We start from the raw sequence: 19,868 nt of genomic DNA on the forward strand, positions 1-19,868 counted from the left end.
CATGATTCCGCCAAACAACAAGTATTAATTAATACTTAAAAACCCCCGACAATGAGCCCTTAAAAAGTGTTCCATTGGTTAAGATTCGTTGCGACGGTTGACGCGTTATCCCCACCTTGACGGGAACATAGTTGATTCCTACACCAAAGGTGTTAGATGTTCTATGAACTGATGATGTTGAAATGGTTAAAGTTTGAAGTGATTATCATCAAACGTATCCAAGAACCATACCGATTAAACCAGCTTTTAAACAAAAAAAAAAAAAAAAACACTGGGTTCATTCGTTTGGGAGCTACGGAGACAAAGTGTCTAAAGTTATAACTTATAACACCCCCCTTTTTGCACCTGGAATTCATAAACTGAACTCTCAGTTGCGATGCTAGCTTCAGCTAACTCTCACACTTTCATTCGTCCATCGGCCAAAACCATATCCTGTCAATGATTTCTAGGATGACGTCAATTTTTGGACCTCCGGGACGTGGTGCGTCTTCTCCCGCGCTTGAACTTATTAACCCAAAGACGCATTACTTTATAAGAAAATATGTCGAAATCTTTTCATGGATTTCTTTCGTAGTTTTCCCGTCCAAAACGAGGAACTGAATCACACCATGCATTGTAATTTTCTTCATTCTTAAAAATCACTCGACACACTAATTCCTATTCTATCAATTCCTAAACGAAGGATTACTGACAGAATGACTTGATATTGTAACAGAAATTATCATCACACGTAGAGATAAAGGAGTCAAAGTTATAACACCCATATTTTTGCGCCGGGGGTTAAAAAAACAAACGCACAATGTAGGGTTCTGTTTCATTGACGATCACGGTACAAGGTTAAATTTTGAATTTAATTGTGTACTCCTTAATTTTGGCGGGATGTTTGGGTTACTACACGATGTCAATAAATTTTAAAGAATGAGTATAACTTATAATGCAATAACACTGATTCAAACTTTAACAGTTGGTCACAACCAAAGACTTGTACACTTTTCACTAACCATATAAAAAATGAAACGATGTAAACCTGCTGCGGCAACAATAAGAAAGCATGTGATAAATGAGCAATAAAATTAGCTCAGCGTCCATTTTAATTTTTGCTACAAAATTTTTCTATGTAATTTGTATAAAATAAAATTACCATTAAGTTTAATCTATCTATTCATATTCATAAATCAATTTTTATCACTATATACAATCGTTGGTTCACTAAACTCATGGATTTCTTTGTCAAAGATGTTCTCTGACAATTCTTCTCCTGTTCCAATATAGGTTGGAAATGGTAAAGGTTCTGCAGGTTTCCTAGCAGGGAGTTTTGTATCATAAATGTACACTATCGAATTAGTCGCTCCTGGTATATTTTGCCCAGAGACAAACAAAACATTGTACTTAGTATTAATCCTCCATATTTTAAGTCCTCTAAGTATTCGATAGCGATTGCCCATATGACCCGGCATTTTTGTTCCAGGCCAAACTCGCCCTTTTTCTCCACCACCTCCAATGTTACCACCACGACGATGTGTTTTTGTAACACCATGAGAAGCAGGCATTCCTTTAAATCCATGACGCTTCATGACACCTTGAAAACCTCGATCTATCCTAAAACATATATATTTTTATTTATTATGGAAAATCCTGCAAAGCAAAACATACGTTAAACCTCTCACATCAACATAATTGCCTGCCTGAAAATGTAACGCAGATATCAATGTTCCTGCAGGTAGTACTGCATCCGGGCTGACAAAAAATCTTGCTAAATGTCTCTTTGGAATTACACCTGAGTCTTTAAACAATCCACAATATTCTCGTGTAAAAGTTGAAGGATCAGCACCTTCCGCTCCCAAAAGTAGACATCCTTTTCTATTATAAATCCTTCCAACTCTCTTTACTTGAGGATCATAATCTTCTGGAGGATAATATTTAATAACATGATTATCTAACACTTGTAGCAGCGTAGTTGATATCTTTTTTCCTGTTTTTAACCACATAGGATAGATTCCAATTTTCCGTGCCATTACTCCTGTTCTCTGTAAGCCTGGTCGCCAAATAACGTTACTTGCTAAATCCTTCGATATCTCGTTGTCGACATTGAAATAGCGATCTTGCACTACTTCTTTGAGAAATTCCTTGTTTTCCAAAGTAACATTGTCATCTGAAGACTTTAAATACAGTACGTAAAGCATTGTATACAAAACAATATTATAGGTATTCTATTAACTTGCAAGAAATTAACATGCCAATTCATATGACGCCAAGTAATGATGTCAAACAGAGGCAAAAAAATAGGATGAAGGATTAAAGAATACTGATTTGTGTAAATGATACTTTCGTGTGCAAAATTATAAATGGCTACCCATAAAAACTAATAATTGTAAATTTAAAATTTAATACATTGATAAACTGCAAGTATAAACTCAAGATATTCTTTGAGACGGCGTCATCAAGTTTTTGAAAGGCACAAACAGTTACATTTTGTTTATGAATTTACCATGTTTACCGTTTGCAAGATTTCAGGGTAGTCAGTAACTTTCCAAAAGACGACAGAGAGACGGAAACGGGCGATCTATTTTTTCTAAAATGTCAAGAAAACAGGAAATTAGCCATTCGCCAAACGGCTTTGTGTAAAAAAATAAACAAAAAACGAGTTTTTCTGTAGAAATATTTGTCACTATTCACACAATTCTAGAAAAACATGTACAATGTTTTTTTCTACTTGCTGAGCGTGAGCTAAAGAAGTACTGTAATCGAATTCATCGGCTGACTCCCTACTTTTATGTTTTCTCGACGTATCATGACCTCTAGACTACGAAGGAACAGGTCTCCTGTTTCCGTCTGTCTGTCTGCCTCTCTGACGTCTGCCCTTTTATTAGACAGATAATTTCCGAAACTACTGGAATATCATGTGAAGGGTACACGGGAATAACGATCAAAGTCCATTTTTTTATCAAATTGAGATAAGACTACCATCTTGTGGGAAATGCTAAATACTACAGTAGTATAAATTAAAACCATTCAAAAAACGATCACAATCAGCAGAAAGAAGGGCTTAACATATGGCATTAGGAAAATAATACACATAATAGGCCTTTTCCAGAATTATATATTTATTTTTGTTTAAATTAATTACTAAGTTTGTTTGTCCACTCTTTGTGTGTTATTATTAACTAGCTGACCCCGTGAACTCCGTTTCACCTACAATTTAATTTTGAATCTGCAAAATCGAATGCTTTGAAATCTTGCAGATGTTTTAAACATATGATAAGCATAATACATTTTTATTCAAAATATATTTACTTATCCCCTCCAAAAAATTGATGGCGTCAACCCAAACTTTTGCCAAATGAATCCTATCTAAAATGTCCAAAATAGGATGAGACTATACTTGTGATTTATCATTCCATTCATATTTTTTAGTTTTGCTTATAGGGGGTGTCTCAAAAAAAAAATAATCACTGAGTCAATTTATTTTATTGATTGAATCAAGAATTGCAAAACTGAATTTTGAAATATTGCAGACGTTTTGAAGTTACCGTTTGACATGGTAGGTTTTCAATCAAAATATATTTGTTTATCAAGCCCAAAAACTTGAAGACGTCATCTCAAGATTTTGCCGAATAAATCATATCTAAAATGTGGAAAATATCATCAGTATATTTTCGTAATTTATCACTGCATTCATATTTTTTAGATTTGCTTTTACAGTGACTCAAAAAAATATATGGATCAGTCAATTTATTTTAGTGAATAACTCAAGAGTTGCAAAAATGAATACTCTGAGATCTTGCAGACGTGTTAAAGTTATTGTAGGCATGGTAAATTGTTAAGAATATTTATTTATTCCCCCCAAAAAATTGATGGAATGGCTCACTCGATTTTCGCAGATAATTTTGGGAATACAATACAGTTATTTTTAGTATTACACTGCACCAATCCAAGGTGGTATACCTACGTGTTGATAGTAAATGTTGATTAGGTCATCACAAAATTGTGTGAAGAAAAGACTCAACTCGAAAATGCTGAATATGTTTCATTATACTTTTGGTGCGAAGGAAGTTCTGTCGAAACAACGTTCGATCAATTTTTTTACAATGGTTGATATAAATAAAACTCAGTAGATGCTCATACTCGAAATACGAAGTATCTACTCGAATATCAAATCAAAATATTTCTAGTTTTTCTAGATGATACTAATACTTCAGTAACAGTTGATGCTCAAGTAGCATCTCGATACAACAAAAAAGGACAACAATGACAGTGTTCAACCATCAAGGCAAAAATCGAGTCACCAAAATATAAGTTAGTATGGGGTAGACACCTTGAGATGGGAATCTCTATGGCCAGTGTTAGAAAAAACGCACTGCACAATTTATGCATAAATAAAAGTTAATTACATGAAAAGTTTTCGATATTCCTGCTCCTAATGTGTTTTTCAAACTGAATGCATCTTTTGACGACGTTCCACATTCATGAAAGTAACCATGTTTAGTTAAAATTCACTCTTAAACGATCCTACTGGTTTTCTAAGCTACTTTACAGACAGCTCAGTTATTTGCCACGCCGATGCTCATTTCTAGATTAAATGCTCACAAAACGCGTAGATGTTCAGTTTGTGGCCGGGGAGATACAATGTTTCCCAGTAGGTACTCAGTACATAGAGTAGATGTTCAGGTATATAAGAGTAATAATGAAGTAGGTACTTCGTACTTCGAATATAAGTATCTACTCAGTTTTATTCATACCACCCAATGTCTCGCTTCAATGTTTGACTATTATGTTGATTATGAGCACAACGCTGATCAACTTTCATATCCGTTTTTTTACGAAAAAACAAAGAACGATTTGAAATGCAATATACTTTTCACAATCGCACGATAGAATTAGTTTTGTATGACACGTCAGTTAGACGGCAACCATTGAAATTAATTTGAAGTGGCGATTCCCATACAAAATGTTTAGGATTTTTTGATTTTTTAGCTGTTCTTTTAAGTTTCCCCTATTTTTTTAATTTATAAACAATCCCCGTAATATAAAAATTTCTTCAAATCGGTCAAGCCGTTTTTGAGTCTTGGCGAGACTAATAGGAACAGCAATTGATTTTTATTTTATAGATGATTAATAAATGGGGGTTGGTGGTAGAAAGGTGAAAATTTAGGGTTATGTGTATTTTTTGATGCCAAATCTTAGAAAAATAAAAATAAAAAAATTTGTCAAAAAAATAGACAATTTTTTAGGGTGGGCCACCCTTGTCACTTAGGGGTTTAAAAAATAGTTTACAACCTATTGTCAGACCTACCGAATAGACATAAAAAATTTCATACAAATCGGTCTACCCATTTCGGAGAAGTTCGGTTACAAACATTGTGACGCGAGAATTTTATACATAATGCATTATTATTTTAGAACAAATTTCATTACCATAAAAAAGGTTATACTGACTCGACCTTAAAAGATACACATATGCTGTCGCGGACTTTTCTTTAGAACTTTTAGAGGGGAACAATTTCGTCATACATGATTTTTACGTAACTTTAACCGTTTAAGCAGCGTAAGCAACGGAAGCTGTCAAAGGAGGAATAATTTTCCCGTTTTTCCGAATTTTTCATTGCTACTTCGCTCCTAATGATCGTAGCGTGATTTTATATAGCCTATATGTAGATATGATACATGGACTATCCAACACAAAAAGATTTTTGGAATTTGAACCTGTAGTTTCTGAGATTAGCGTGTTCAAATAAACAACAGCTTCAGCTTTATTATATAAGTATAGATTAATAAGTTTCACATTACACAATAATACTAAATTGTTGTGCTGTTTTGAATCTATTGGGTTTCAAACTTTAAAATCCCTGCACTTATTGTATATGAACCCGTATTGAGTTTTCACCTTAGACATCCAGATTTTTGGAAAAAAATCTAAATTATATAACCAAATTTTGTAATTTAACTTTGAAACCGCAAAACCAAATGCTCTGAAATCTTGCAAACGTTTTAAAGTTATCGTAATCATGGTAAATCGTTAATCAAAATTTATTCGTTTATCCCCACCAAAAAAATTGATGACATCATGTCAAAATTTTGCTAAATAAATCTCTGTAAAATATGCAAAATATTATGACTCTATAATTTTAGTTTAACAATCCACTTTTTAGAATTACTTATACCCGATGACTCAAAAAAATTAATGAATGGGGCAGTTTTTTGTACTGATTAAAAAAAGAACAATTCACTGCATTTTCCCGAAACTTTGGGAATCCAATATTGTTATTATTTTTATATTTCATTTTCCCGATTATTTACATTTTTTCAATTTTTGATCACAATTTTGTTTTTTTTTTCACTGTTTCTTTCGATTTTATAAATTTTTGTTTATTCAATTTTTCAAATTTTCAATCTTTGATTTTTCAATTCCTCGATATTCCAATTATTAAATTAATGAATTGAAAAGTTCGAAAGAAGAAAAAATGAATCGAATATCGTATCGAAAGACTGTAAAATCCAAAAATTGTGAAATCAAAAAATTAAAACATTCAAAAGTTGGAAAATCGGAAAAGAGAAATATTTAAAAAAGACAACTCGAAGAGGTGCATGTCGCAAAATTGAAGAAACAAAAAAAAAATGAAAAACAGAAAAATTGCAAATCGAAAAACTGAAAATGAAACATTTTTTTTGAGAGAATAAAAAACCGAAACCACAAATTCTAAATGGAAAATGAGAAGAAATGGAAAATTAAAGAATCAACAAATTGAAAATTTAAAAATTGAAGAAATAAAAAAATGAAAAATTAAAAATCGCAAATTGAAAAATTGAAAAAATTAAAATCGATAAAACAAAATTATAAATTCGAAACATTGAATAATCGAATAATTGAAAAAATAAACAAAATAAAAAACCGAAACGAAAAATTGCAAATCGAAAACTGGAAAACTCGAGAAATTCAAATCGAAAAATTGTAAAATTTAAAAGTGGAAAACTGAAAATCTGAAAAATTAAACTTTGAAACTTGAAAAATTGCAAATTGAAGAAATAAAAAAAAATAAAAATTGAAAAATTAAAAAATTCAAGTAAAAAAACTGCGGGAGTGTTGTTTGTGCCACTGGTTTTTATGAAAGTCTCGCTGAGAAATTTACATTATAGAAAAGGAACCATCTTTTCTATCTTCTAATATGTACCAAGAATAAAATGTAATTTTTTTTCAACTATGTATTAAGATCTGTTATTTAAGTTTTTCTCAATGTTTACACGTCTGAATTATTGATCTAATTTTAATGTTGAACACTCTTAATCAAGGTATAATGTTGGTTTTTGTAGAAGTACATAACACTTTGTATCAATTACAAACGTTAGTTTTGGGAATTACCTATATATGATTAACAAACAACAATATATCAGTAACAAACTATCACATTTTTATTTTATAATGAAATGACATACTGTTTTTATTTTCATTATGACCATGCCACCGCTTTTCTAGCTTTACTTAAGTAATTGGCCACATTATCTCACCGAAACAACAAGTTAACAAATTTTACTTACAACACGATGCTTCTGGGTAAACCACGTGGGATTTCTAAGTCTAGGTTTTGGATTTTGTTTAGATTTGTTCCTTACAGGCCCGCATGAAATTCTATAAATTAGAGTAAAAGACAGACAGAATAAATACATATTTCAATACTTACGTTAGAAGCAACAATCTTTCTTCTAAGAACTTAACTGTACTCTTTGTAAAAGTTGTAGTTAACGCCAAAGCCATTTTATTAATACATAATTATATACACAGAAATAAAATGTAAAATTTTTAGGTTATTAAGAGTAGAGCCGACGGTCTTACGCTTCCGTTTAGCCTTAATTGTATGCGTATGGATATCGTTGCGTTTCTGTGTGTTACGTGTTAACATTACGTTATTGCGTTCTACGTTATGTTTAACTACTTACTGAGACGTTATGGTTACCTCGACCAATTAGCATTTCAATTTTTCTCCCCTCTTCTTCTCGTAATCTCTGTCAGCTGTCATTTGTCAGTAGCTATCTGGCTGTCATTTTTTGAAAACGGTTGGTTTAAAAAACTTGAATATGAACACGTTTATATAATTTTATTAATATATTAAGTAGACTAATTTAAAAATGGCATTGCCTTTACCTACAACTCCGAAAACTCAATTTGCTACTCCTAAAAGAGTGAGGACGATACGTACACCGTTAATGTTAGAAAATTCGGAAAACTTTGTGGTCCCGACTACCCCAAGAAGTCAGCTTGCCACTCCAAAATTTAGTAAAGCAGTTGGTTCTTTGGTAAGCACACCTGAATGTTTTAATACCGTGACAATCGAAACACCAAATAATAATGCCCCAGTGAAACGAAGAAGTAGTAAAGGTGTCTTCGATCAAGTCAGTAATTTAACAGTCGCAGTACGAATTCGACCAATGAATGCAAAGGAACTTGCATGTGTGGGTTCTGCAGACGTTGTAAAAGTTAAAAATCAAGACCTGATTATTCGCTCCAATCCTTTGGGCAATTCATCAATGAGTCTCGACCATGTCTTTCAGTATGATCACATATTTTGGTCATGTGATGAAACAAAATCATTGTATGCAAGTCAGAAAGATATTTTTGCGACTATTGGAAAGCCTTTACTTAATAGCGCATTTCGAGGCTACAACGCTTGCCTTTTTGCTTATGGTCAAACTGGTTCAGGGAAAAGTTTCAGTATGATGGGAGCAAATACTTGTGAAATTGCTGATATAGATTCAGAAGAATTTTCGGGCCTAACTCCACGATTTTGTCGGGAGCTATTTGAAAGAATTTCAAATTTGAAATCGGATACTACAGTATCAGTAGAAGTTAGTTATTTTGAAATTTATAATGAGAAGATCCATGATTTACTTGCCAGTCCAAATGTGATAAATAAACTGCCTTTAAAAGTAAGAGAACATCCCGAATGGGGTCCTTATGTTGTGGATTTGAGTGTTCATACAGTGAAGTCATATAACGAGCTGAGAAATTGGTTAATCTTAGGAAATAAAAGCAGAGCTACCGCTGCGACTACAATGAATGAAAAGTCATCGCGATCTCACAGTATATTTTCAATTGAATTAAGTCTTACAGAAGGTTTGGATGATAGTGATACTAGTAGAAGAAGCAAAGTTAGTTTAGTGGATTTGGCGGGAAGCGAACGCTTAGGTAGTTCCCATAACAGTGATGAAAAGATTCGACAAGGAGTCAGTATTAACAAATCACTCCTGACTTTAGGAAAAGTTATTTCTGCTTTAGCAGACCACAAGAAAAACATATTTGTGCCTTACAGAGACTCAGTTCTGACATGGTTGCTAAAGGTACTGTTGTTTTTTATTTACTAATAAATTTTAAAAGTTATTTTTATAGGAAAGTTTAGGAGGAAACTCATTAACCTGCATGTTGGCCACAATAACACCAGCAAACAGTAATCTGGATGAAACCCTAGCCACACTTAGATATGCATGTCAAGCAAGGTCAATTGTTAACAGAGCAAGAATAAATGAAAATCCTCATGATCGCTTAATTCGGGAATTAAAATCAGAAGTCCAAAGACTAAAAGCTTTAAAACAAGATTATGAACGACATTCCCTACTAAATTCTTCTTTCACTGCCATGAATATTAGTAACAATGAAGAACTGGAAGAATTAAGGAATAAATTATCACAGGCTGAAGAAAAATTGTTATTTGCTGAAAACAATTGGAAGCAAAGATTTATGGAAAGCACAGAACTGCAACTAAAAGAATTGGCAGAATCTGAAAAGCGACGAGAAGAATTAGAATCAAAAGTAAGAATAATGGAATGTGCAGACAAAAGTGTGGACTTGTCACTATATAAAACAAATTTTTTGGAAGAATTGGAGGATGTTCTAACTGAAGAAGTAACCAGTGAAAGTAAATTTGTTGAAAAAATTTCTGAATGGTGTTACCAAAATAAGTTACAGTGTAGAATTTCACCTTCTATGATAACAATTGTAGACAGTGTTAATCAGAAGCAAACAGTATTAATGACCAAAGATTCAAAAAAGCTAGGTAATTTTCAAAGCGTTGGTGAATTTTTACAAAGTTTAACGTGGACAGAAATTAAAAACAAATTTCGAAAATTAAGTAAGAATGAAGTTTTATCCTCCTTAGACCAAATTTATCAAGCATTAAACAATTTACAACCTTCTGATAGTGATAATAACTTGAATCTGTTGTTTGCTAGAGTCAATAAATCGCTGCAAGCTTTTGAAGCTGCATTATTACATAATATAAACAAAAATCACTGTCAAAAAACTGTGAGTTTTAATTTGTAACTTGTGTAGTATGTTTTAAATGTTTTATATTTTTATTTTGTTAACTGTGACTAATTAATGTAAAAATTTAAATCGACGAATAATAAAACTAATGTTCAATGCACTGAGTGGTTTTACATTTTTTAAACACTACAACAGAGAGAGAGCCTTAGAATGAAGCCTAGAATGTCCCTCATTTAGAAGAAACTTATTAACAGAAAAAATAGGTTTTTTTAATTTTTTTTTTTATTTATTAACAAATTACGTGACTGCACACATCTTTAAAAATTGTGTCAACATACAAAATTCGAGTTAAAATTATGTACTTTTTACGCTTCCCTTTTTGACTTCTTATTTACATGACAATAACAAAAATGAAAATTTATTAAATTTAAAAAATCAGATTAGTCACAATCATAATCACAATTTTATTTTTCAATGTATAAATTACACAGCTTGTACATCAATAACCCATGTTATTTAATATAACACGTCACGAAAATTATGAGAATTACGCATTAAACACACGACACACTCTGAAACAAATGAAGTGATACTAATGACTTTATCACAGACAAATATTACAATTAGTTATAAACAATTAAAAGTCTGGTTCATCATTTCGCTTTTGATAATTTTCTCCAAATTTACTCATATATTTTCGTATATACTCCCTTGCTTTAGCCTTAACATTATCTGTACACACTAAATCCTCAATTTTCTCTATATGTTTCATTTCCTTCAGCATAACAAAATGAGTTAACTGAAATTAAAAAAAAAATAGTACCTGTGGGCAAAAATAATGCATTTACCTTTCTTGCTAAATGTTTAAAATCATCCGTATTAGTGATTCGCCCTTCTTTACAATCTGGTTTTCTGTAAGCATTAAGAACGCTAACAACAACGGTAGCCATGGTAGATCTAAAGGCTTCTTTAATTTTTTTGGCAGTTTCAGTATTATTATCAGTCATTTCTTTCATTTTCAGTTTTATTGTACTTTTATGACGCTTATCTTTAGCATGTTTCTTTCCTTGTTGCAAAATCATTTCTTTTTCTTTCTTTATTTTTTCTTTATTCATTTTATAACGTTTCAAATCTTCTCTAAACTGTAACCTATCTTCTTCTGTCCTAGGCTGAAAAAAAAACGTGTAGTAAAAACTCACACTTGTTATTACAATACTTACACTAATAATAATCTCATGTACCAAACCAACTCTTCGTTTTTTACTAGATGACTGACTTTTCTCATCCTTCAAAATATCTTTTAATCTTGCGTCAACAGAAGATATACTTTCTTTTTGATCATTACTGTCACAATCATCATCGACTTCTATTTTATCATCTTTACTTTCCTTTTCTTCCTGCACAGGACTCGCCTCTACTTCTTCCGTTTTAGCTTGTGTTGATGTTGTCTTTGGAAATGAAATTTTGACCTGTTTTTCCATCTGTTTTCTCACTTCTTGTAGTAATTTCGCATCATCTACCTCGTCATCACTATCAGATTCATCAGAGGTTGTATCTGAACTTAAACTACTTGTATCTGAACTTGATGTAGTCTCACTCGCTGCAAAATAGTTGTGCATTTTTGTAACACAACGGAGAAGCCTAATGCTATACTTACTATCATCCAGTTCCTCTTGTGGCTGTGCAAGTGGAGGTGGTTCCCACTGGCTCTTTCGTATTTTAATATGATAATAATATGGCCTACCATATTTGTCTTTCGCAGATTTCCATTTTGGTGGCAACTTTACGGGTGGCGGTATAGGCCCCATAAACTTGACTTGGGAATAATCCTCTTCTTTTTTTAATTCTTCCTGATATGGAAGACTGGGTAATGGATGCATTGGATTTACTGTACCTGGAATCATTCCAGGACCATGTATGTTCGTTTGCAAATACGAAAAATTTGGATTATTTGCTTGCATATTCAATCCTGATAAAACTTGTGGGTTTTGTGCATTAAAAATAAGATTAGGATTTTGAATTGGATAGTTCTGCCATTGTCCAATTTGCGGATTCCATATACACTGGTAACCTCTATTTGGATCAAACGGTGCTGTCAATCGTGGATCAGTACCCAAAAGAATGCAATGCTGCTCATGTTGTCTCCACATTTCTCTCTGTTTTCTTCTCCTCTCTTCTTCCCTTTGTTCTACTTGTAAAGCAAACATTTTTCTTCTTTCTATTTTTCCTAGCTTGGGAAAATTCGCCATATTCCTGTCCTCTAATTTTATATTTTTCCGCATCATGGAATTATCGTTTTTATCAAGAGATCTATAGCGTTTTAAAATACGGTAACGGCTTTCACTCTTCTTTTCAGCATCTTGTTCCAAACCTAACCCGGCGATGTAACCACGATTTGCTTCCCGTTCGTGCTCTTTCATCTGTTCAATTCTTTCTTTCTTTGGTATCTTGAATACTTCTTTTAAATTTGACCACTCCTCCAATAACTTTAAAGCCAATGCTGTTATTTCTTCTTCGTAGTTTAATTCATCTACGGGTGTTTTCGTTTCCGAAACTGGCTTAGCTGATTTACTATCTACAGGAATAGGAGATTCGTCCATGTCTTCTTGAAATGAACCAGAAATTTCATCTGCTAATTCTTTACCACGAGTATTTGAAAAACCGCTACTATTCGCGTTGCCTTTAAAATCCATTCCCGCAGACTTTCTTATTTCTGTTTCATCTTCAGTTTTAATTTCCTTCTTTGTTTCATCTTGTGTCTGCAGTTCTTTCATGAGACTGTCTTTTTTGTCTTCATCTGTAGGAGTCTGACTGGGATCTTGATCGGTTTGAGGGGAGGAACTGTCAGAATCTAGATCAACTCCTTTAACGGAAGACCATTTTTCAACTGTTGGTAAAACTTTACTATCTTGTAGCATCGTCTTATTAGGAATAGGAAGTGTGGCTAACGTTTGCAATAATTCTAATCTCAGAGATTCGAATTTTTTGTCGTTTTTCGCCAAATCTTGTGCGTCAGTCATATAACCATGCATTAATCTCAATCCATGGTAATCCAAAAACAATCGTCTGCAGGGCAATTCTCCCCGTCTAAGTACTCTCAGCAGTTTCGCTCTTTGAGCTGGTTCTTTTGCTCTTACCATTAATCTGCTCAATTTCAAAGTATGGGCCTGATTTTTGAGTCCTGTTGTTACCAACATTTCAATTTCTTCAACCAATTGCTAAAAAGTAAAATATAAATAAAACATATAATCACAAATCTTGTAACCAACATCTAAATCTTCAAACAGATCCTTTCTCGGTTTCTTTCTTGGTGATCGTTTTTTCTTTTCTTTTTCTGGGCTCTTTCGAATTTCCACCACCTCTTCAGGTTGCTTAACTTCCGTCTCTAGCCTCTCAACCGTCTCCTCCGGCTTTTCTTCAATTTTTTCTTTAACAGGTATTTCGGTTTCTTCAGCTTCCACTTCCTCCTCCTCCTCCTCTTCTTCTTCTTCTTCTTCCTCATCTTCGTCGTCTTCATCATCTGGTTCTTCACCTAACCAACCACGACATATTGAAGCTTCACAGTAACATTTTTGAGCTTCTTTTCTAAAAATATGAAATCAAAGTTACATCAGAATTGTATATAGCTTACAAAGTGTGTTTACCCATAGCGCTGAAATCTATAATCGAAAGTAATTTCTTCACCAGCTAAAATTGTTCTCGTACTGAAAAACCCTATTCTTAATTCACCATTAACTGTCCACTTTTGTGTTTCTGCATTTGGATCGCAAGAATGATTGATGAAACGAGATATGTTTCCTATAAATATATAATTTGGAAATTATATTTTTCTAAAATATATCACATACCCTTCATTGTTGCATCTATGATAGCGTCGGCACGTAAAGACATGAAGTAATAGTGCTTATTTTTGTCATTTGAGTAATCATCAGCACGTGCATCAAATTCATCGTGGTCTAGTACTTCTCCTACATACTCTAAGATGAATTCGCCACTAAGCACGAACATGAATACGATATTAATTATACAACATATAAAAAAATAAGAAATTTTCAGAAAAATATCAAAAAAAAAACAAAGCCAATAAGAATAGCAAAAAGAAAAACATCTTCTTGAAAATAGAGAGAACTGATTGTACCCTCACCGGCATGGAAAACGGGCCAGCTAATATTTTTCTGAGCACAGTGCTTTGACGTTTTTACTACGCTTATTTTTGATGTTGTTTCTTGACCAGCATATTAATTGAGTGTACCTGCACCCCACACTTTAGATGAGCTTCAAAATATGCTTTGAAAGGAATGAGAGAATATTCAACAAGAATAAATAAACAATTTATTTCATGGGATCCCTGGAGAATGGCAGCAGTCTTACAGGTTCGTGGGGGAAATACCCGTTATTGACGTCCATTAACAGTGTGGTCAATGATCATTGATTTCGCTTTTTTGGAATCTTTAATTTTTTTTCAGCTTTGTTTGATTTTTGGATAAAAGTATTACAATAAACGTTGCATAACAACATCAAAGTATTGCAACCGCAATCGTACTTTATTTTGCACATTTTCGAATCTTTTAAAACAAAACAAAAAAATACGGGTGGCCCGTTTTTCGTGCCGGTGAGTGTATATCAACTGTACTAATATTTTAGTGAATATGTACCATCATATAATCAACTATGCCAAAAATGTAGCAAGGTTAAAAACTTTTTCATTGCCAGACGGACAATCTTGAATTTAAAATTGAAAACTGAAACAGTGACGATAGTTTTATGTATTTTCTGTTATACATTATTGCGATAATAATAATTAATGAAATAGTTTATAAGCACCATCTAGAAATATTGGTCTCTATATACAATATGGAAAAAATAAACAAACATAATCCTGTAAGAAAATTAGAGACTCATTTTCCATTAGTTAACCTACTGATATTCATTGGTATGACGACAATATTACGTAACCCAGAAACGTTTAACTTCCCTTTTAAACTTTTATTTGAACTCATATATGAGGAGATCAGAGCAGAAGCGAACCATGTCAACGCAAACCAAATTCAAAATAAACGTATTATAATTATTTTAATTTATAATTAATTCGCATGTTTTTTTTTTGCTGTAGTAATCTTTTACAGGACTCATAACTTAAGGTTTAGTTGCACTTTTAGACGACACATTAACTTAACTCTTGTTTGAAATACCATTCACTCTTTCAATGCTGGACTTGGTTCATTTTTGCAGTGAATATTTTGAATAAATTTTGATGTAATATATAACAAATTAACATTAAACCGTGTTATTTTTAAATAATGTATATAATTTAAGTTTTAGGACAATTTTCGACTTTTGCCAAATTATTCATAAACGCTTTTTGGTTGGTAGTCATTTATCAGTCGAAAACTTAAAAGAAAAGGTCTGAAGTATCGTAAAGGAAGTAGTGCCAAAAACATTAACAACACAGGAATCATCACCAAAGATCAAAAATATTTCACATTACCCAATCAGAAATCAAGGGTATTGAGGTATTTTACACTGATGATATAGAGAACTGTCCCGATCATGTGAAATATGAAGCAAAAAAAAGTTTGATGATAAAATTTTAGTATGGTGTGCCAGGCATTTGATCTAATACCGTCCAGCAATGGATATATTACACTTATTAGTGTAATATAAATAAAAGGTTACAAAAATGTTGGTAATTAAATCGTTTTGATATGTTGCTCCGCTTTTTTAACGAATAAAAAACGGCCTAAAACTTAAGTTACATCTGTTATCAACACAATTTTATAACAGTTGTATGAGATACCCTTAGTTATATACTGGTGTGTTGTTTCACTATAAATTATTTCTGCCATTTCAACTGGTTGTTTTACAGACGTTTTTCTGATGGAAGTTGTTTGTGGTAAGTTATTAAAATAATTATAAAAATAACTGGACGAATGTACAGCCACAAGCCCTACATGTTTTACTTGTCTAGATTTACAGGACGAAGGATAAAAATACAAAGAATTATCACAATTCACGGCATAAAGACAATGTTCCCATAACATGGGTTAATATTTTAAAATTGGATTAATTTAATTATTATAGAATTGAAAAGTATAAATCTTCGACAATTACTTGATAAGTGTAACTCAAAAATTATTATTTTTGGACTTGGTCCACTTTAGCTCTGAACCCCTCATGGACGAAACTATGAATGGGTTATAAAAAAAGCTAAATGCAACCCACCACTCTTACACAATTTTCTCTGAATAGATTCCTTTTAGAAAACTTGATAATGTTGCCATCACAACGAATTTCGCAATTTAGTTAGCAGAAAATAAAGCTTTAAATTATCATATGCAGTTGCTATTGGCTTTTGTCATTACACAAGAAAATTTTGTTTATAAATTACCTCATCACTACTTTTGAAATGATTACCATAATTTATTACATGTCATTTGTAAGACAAATAATTAATTAAAATATTAAATAAACGCAAATAATCCACAGATAGTCTACTTTGTTTTAAACTTACTATGGAATGTTAGCTGCAGCTCGTAACCCCAACCCCTTCTTTTCTGTTTTAAAAACTTCAACTGGAGCAAATTGTGACTTCTGAAATTTCTTATTGGTACATCTGTCTCCAACAGGGCATAAATTTCCACTGAAAATGATATATAAATAAAACAAATAGCAACAAAATAAATATTCTTACCATTCAATCATCAACAATCGGTTTAAGCAATCTTCACCACATCCCCATTCACCTTTTTCAGTATCTTCTGGTGTTAGAAAACAGTCACATGTCATTTTCTTTGCTTCTTTGCAGCCCATTCGATCAGTTAAATAAAGATTTTCCTTTAAATGTACAAATTGTTTCAAGCGGGTTTCAACTTCTTCGTCAACATTTGCTACTTTCTGTTTATTTTCTAACATATTATTAGCCTCAGCAATTTTTTCACTGTCTCCACAAGTTTCCAGTACTACTGCAGCAGGAGTTAAAACATTCATCTCCAACTCACTCGAACGCCTCCAGCGCGACTTCACTTTAACTGGTTTGTTATCGATTTCATTAGTAGAAGATGTGGTTGTAGAATCTGAAGATTTTTCATTATCAGGATTTGATGCATTTGCAGTTTCTATAGTTTCTGGTTCTGATATAGTTTTCACTGACTTAACTAAACCGTGACCTTTAGACCGTTGCTTTGAATCACTAATTGACTTGATCCTACTAGAACGACGTACTTCTTCTGTTTTAGCACTGGGTTCCTTTTTAAGGGGCTGTTTAGGTTTTGGTTTCTTTTTTGGTGGATTCTTTTTAGTTTCTTTGTCCTTTTTGATGGGCTTCTTTTTAGATTTTGCAATTTCTGGTTTATCAACTTCCTCAGGATATTGCTCTTGTGTGTTTTCTAATTTTACATCTTTTTCATCATCAGTTTTTACTTCTTCCATGGTCATCTCTTCTTGCATAGGTTCTCCATCAATCTCTTTGATTTTTTCTTCATCTTGTTTTACTGCATTTACACCACCCTCCTCACTCTTTTCATTTTCACACGCATCTTTATCCAAAATAATACTTGTTTGGCTTTCATCATCAATTATGACTTCTGTATTTTCGACAACTGGTACAAACTCCTCTGTGATATATTCAACAGCAAAATCCTCACAAGCATCAATTTCTACAACTTCCTCTTCTAAATTTTCTTCAGCAGTACTTTCATTAATGTTTGATTCATCTACACACTCCACGCCAACGCTAAATGAACACTCTTCTACATTAAGATTCTCTAATTGTTCGGTAATTTCACAAGCTTCAGTTTCTGAGTTTTCTACATCCGTTGCATCCATATATCCATCTTCCATTTTCAGAAATACTTGTTCAATTGGTTCCGTTCTCGGCGTGTCATCATCTCTTTCAAATTCAGAGAGCATTTCTTCAATTTCAGGATTGTTAACATGAATCGAGTCTGAGGACTTAACCTCATTCTTTTGCTTTTTTGGTACACTTTTCTTAGCTCTAGACTTAGCAGCAGATTTCGCTTTTTTTGCTGATGTCTTCGGGGCCGATTTAGGCATTGGTGTTACTTTTGTGATTATCTTACTCTTTTCTATGCTTGCACTGGTCTTTTTACCAGATCTAGTTGACATTTTACTCACTACAAAAGTGACTTGATTTTGTCCCCCACGCTTCTTCTTTGGTGGCATCGTCAAATGTTTACGTAGATAACAATCGTTACTGCTATTTCAACAACAAACTAAACTAAACTAATAATGTCCTACATTGCGTGATCCTAAAACACCCGTCTTAATCAACATGGATATTTTGTCATTATTTTTATAAAACTTACCACAAACTATTTATTTAAGCCTATTCATCATGTTTCTTGAGTTACAAAGTATTTTTTCGCAGTTGTTAATTCAATAATTAAATTAAAACCAATAAAGCTACCTTGGTGTAAGTGCTTTTGGTGTCGTTTCCAAAACAGTGTTAGGTGGTGTTAGGGGATGTTCACAATTCGCGGAAGGCAGTAGTTACCCTTTTTCGTTTTCCGTAGTCGTTATGTATGTACGTAACGTAACTGTCACACTCGAATAAACAAATCAACACCGTATCATTGGGTATACAGAATTATTATTACTTATTAAATCAAATAATTATTTCTCCTAATACAATTATTTATGCAGTAGCTGTTACTCTGATCCACGGTGGTATTCTGATCCTTTTTCCGAAACATGTTTATCTCCTAATACTCGACTCTCACCATCCGATTATCGGTCCACGATCATCCAATTTATAATAATAAGCGGTAATAATAAACCACTATTTACAATAAAAGGCACAAAAAGCTAGAACAAATCAAGTTAGATTTTTTTCCATCGATTAAAGTATATGTATATTATTATACCTATAGGTATTTAACCAACGATCAACACTAATATTATGTACATAGTACCTTATATAAATAAAAATAAGGCAACTGTTTACAAATTGTCACGAAGTTTTTCCTACTGAAACTATATATACATTTCGAATAATAAGTAAGGAAAGTGTACTGTGATACGATCAGTTTAATGAATGTCTGACTTCATGTAGGTAATCCACCTACTTATTTATTAGAATACGTGAATTACGAAAACACACCAGTTTCCAATTTTCATCTCTGTCCGTCTGTCTGTTGTCAGACAGACTTACTTACTTGCTTACTTTGAAATTTTAGTTGTACTTTAAGATTACTTTGAAAATGATAAAATTTGTTCAGGAAAATGCACCATGGTGTATTGATGGGCGCCTTTATTACTGATTAAGTGATTAGTGATTACATAACGTAAAAAAAAAGTTGAGTGCAGATAGCAATTCCCTCACCTTCTGAACAGTGACTATCAATACTGTTACGAAATACACCCTTACGCGGCCCCGGTACGACGCCTATCGCCGTCGAGAACTCTCTGGTCTTATTACGCCGGTGATGATTCATCCTCAATACGACTGAGCGACGGAGCGCTAAAGAAATGCCTGGAAACGGAACTCGCGAAAGGGGATACCGGAGAAGTTTAGAAGCGGTGACGTAGGGTTTCGAGAAGGACCGCGTGCTGTTAAATAGAGGCCACCGTCGGGAATAGGGATTCATTCATGAAGTCA

The 19,868-nt window shown here is 32.9% G+C and overlaps 3 protein-coding genes across 5 annotated transcripts; 1 reads left to right on the forward strand and 2 right to left on the reverse strand.

Moving 5' to 3' along the window:
- Positions 1 to 1,143: 1,143 nt before the first annotated feature.
- LOC135121692 (large ribosomal subunit protein uL3m) lies at positions 1,144 to 7,851 on the reverse strand. Its single transcript, XM_064045983.1, has 4 exons — positions 7,677 to 7,851; positions 7,534 to 7,624; positions 1,654 to 2,159; positions 1,144 to 1,599 (listed from the first exon to the last, which is right to left on the reverse strand). Exons 1-4 carry the CDS (start codon positions 7,748 to 7,750, stop codon positions 1,176 to 1,178), a joined length of 1,095 nt encoding a protein of 364 aa, XP_063902053.1. The 5' UTR covers positions 7,751 to 7,851; the 3' UTR covers positions 1,144 to 1,175.
- Positions 7,852 to 8,019: 168 nt separating this feature from the next.
- On the forward strand, positions 8,020 to 10,471 carry LOC135121682 (kinesin-like protein KIF14). Its single transcript, XM_064045972.1, has 2 exons — positions 8,020 to 9,330; positions 9,380 to 10,471. The coding sequence occupies exons 1-2, from the start codon at positions 8,122 to 8,124 to the stop codon at positions 10,307 to 10,309; spliced, it is 2,139 nt and encodes a 712-aa protein (XP_063902042.1). The 5' UTR covers positions 8,020 to 8,121; the 3' UTR covers positions 10,310 to 10,471.
- Positions 10,472 to 10,692: 221 nt separating this feature from the next.
- LOC135121702 (histone-lysine N-methyltransferase SETD2-like) lies at positions 10,693 to 19,783 on the reverse strand. 3 transcript variants are annotated; one of them, XM_064045997.1, is made up of 11 exons: positions 19,593 to 19,783; positions 18,577 to 19,075; positions 16,944 to 18,519; positions 16,764 to 16,892; positions 14,101 to 14,246; positions 13,897 to 14,050; positions 13,522 to 13,837; positions 11,910 to 13,470; positions 11,473 to 11,852; positions 11,101 to 11,421; positions 10,693 to 11,051 (listed from the first exon to the last, which is right to left on the reverse strand). In XM_064045997.1, exons 3-11 carry the CDS (start codon positions 18,431 to 18,433, stop codon positions 10,890 to 10,892), a joined length of 4,659 nt encoding a protein of 1,552 aa, XP_063902067.1. In that variant the 5' UTR covers positions 18,434 to 18,519; positions 18,577 to 19,075; positions 19,593 to 19,783; the 3' UTR covers positions 10,693 to 10,889. The 3 variants fall into 3 exon arrangements, with proteins under 3 accessions (XP_063902067.1, XP_063902059.1, XP_063902074.1); XM_064045989.1 differs by having other exon boundaries at positions 19,135 to 19,783; XM_064046004.1 differs by having other exon boundaries at positions 16,944 to 18,532; positions 19,135 to 19,783.
- Between the last annotated feature and the right edge of the window lie 85 nt (positions 19,784 to 19,868).

The sequence above is a fragment of the Zophobas morio genome, unplaced genomic scaffold (genome assembly GCF_036711695.1).
Source record: "Zophobas morio isolate AGI-343-1 ecotype UQ-CSIRO unplaced genomic scaffold, CSIRO_AGI_Zmor_V1 ptg000005l, whole genome shotgun sequence".
Classification (NCBI taxonomy): Eukaryota; Metazoa; Arthropoda; class Insecta; order Coleoptera; family Tenebrionidae; genus Zophobas; species Zophobas morio.